Source organism: Solanum verrucosum, unplaced genomic scaffold, assembly GCF_900185275.1.
Source record: "Solanum verrucosum unplaced genomic scaffold, falcon-dt-bn FXZP01000067.1, whole genome shotgun sequence".
Lineage (NCBI taxonomy): Eukaryota > Viridiplantae > Streptophyta > Magnoliopsida > Solanales > Solanaceae > Solanum > Solanum verrucosum.
The window spans coordinates 1,737,487-1,739,241 of record NW_026020175.1 but is presented as its reverse complement, the minus strand read 5'-3'; the positions used below and the strand labels follow the sequence as shown (position 1 = coordinate 1,739,241).

At 32.4% G+C, this 1,755-nt stretch overlaps 1 protein-coding gene across 1 annotated transcript; it reads right to left on the bottom strand.

Moving 5' to 3' along the window:
- Positions 1 to 329: 329 nt before the first annotated feature.
- On the bottom strand, positions 330 to 899 carry LOC125828884 (dirigent protein 22-like). The gene has a single exon (XM_049508202.1). The coding sequence runs from the start codon at positions 897 to 899 to the stop codon at positions 330 to 332; it is 570 nt and encodes a 189-aa protein (XP_049364159.1).
- Between the last annotated feature and the right edge of the window lie 856 nt (positions 900 to 1,755).

Sequence of the window (1,755 nt, the reverse complement as noted above, 5' to 3'; positions counted from 1 at the left end):
TTGATGTAGTCTTAATTTTGATGATTGACAAACCGATTGAGGAACTTGGTACCATCGATGTTACTGACAAATCGAAAGGAACCTTTGAGCATATTAATTTTCACTTAAAAATATCATGTGTTCTTTACTTATAGTTACTGTTATCATTTACTTTAGTTGTATTCAGTCAAGGACTTGATCCCTTGACTCATGATAAATTCATACAAGTCATCAGTTTGAATATTCAAAACATCACCAAATGTCTTATTTCATTGATCAAAACACATATTTATATCCTTCACACAAAATAGATTACAAATAAATACCAACAAACAAAGATTCAAATTAAATTAATGTGAGTAATGTAGGACCATAACATTATACTCAACAACAGCATCCCCACTGGTCAAATTGAACCAATAAGTCTTCGCAGTAGCGATTCCCTGAGCCAACCGAAAGACTCCAGAACCACCAACGATTGGCATCTCACGGTACTTGTTAAATACTGGGTTCCGACCAAGTACGCTCAGTGTGCTACCATTATACTTACCAGTTGTGAACACAATGTTGTAGGTCATGAGAAGGCCAGCCTCATTTTGATCAGCTGAACCATAAATCCCTTGAGCTCGACCCACTATTGTCGAGTTGGGCTCTGGCCCAACTGTCAGTGGGTCGTCTATCATTGCAACAGAACCAAACAAAGTTGGGGATTTGGTAGTCATATTGGATTGTGCTATTGTAATTGCACTTGGATTCTTCCCACTAACTATGTCGTGAAAATAGAAATGAAATTTAGTTACCTTTTGCTTTGCATGAGGAAGTTTATCGAACCATTTTTCAACAGCGTTGGGACCTAATTCAACACCTTGAGCCATAACAACTATGAAGCAAAGCAATACAACTAGCCTTGTTTTTTCCATCTCTTAATTTCTAATTGTCTTAATTATTTGTGATATGAGTACTTATATGGAGTGTGTCAGTAGAGGTTGGTTGCGTTAATTTTTAAAAAATATTTAGTTCCTTTTCATTCAGAGCAGATATATAAGTTGTTAATAAGTTAGGAATTGACTTAATTATAAATTTCGATTTAATCTGCACGTTCTAACCATAGCTATTTAATTTCTCGTATAATTTGGACTACAATGATTAATTTGACCATAAACCACCTGCACAGAACATGACAAGTGACAACAACATGTTGGCAAACTCTTGCAATTGATCCTATATATATATATATATACACTCAGATTTTAATTTGCTTTTATTATTCCTATAAACTTACTGCATTTTAATTTGTTTATCTTATTATGCCTTTTAATTTCATTTTAATAAGAGTATTTCTCTACTTTTTTAACAGCTATTTAATTTTAATTTTCATATATATTGCATGGTTGGAATTGATTGAGAATTTTGATATATTCAACATACTTTTAGAGTTTAATCACAAGATTCAACTTTTTAATTTTTTTTTACGTCAAATCAAAAATCAATCAAACAAATGAATTGAAACGGATAGGAAGTACGTATTATGTACAATTGTGAGCTTTCTTGTTGGAATTACATCTCTAGCTACATTTACGAACATTCTTTAACTTTTTTCTGAAGACATAATTAGGGGATGTCATGAATAAGTTTTTGCGACGAGATTATTTTTAGCAATGAAAAGCCTTGCGACTTTTGTGTTTTTCTGTAGGACTTTTAGCCGTCTATTTTTTACCCCTCCTTAATAGTTCCTATTTTTGTGACTCGAATTTATAATCTTCAGATTAAAATGAG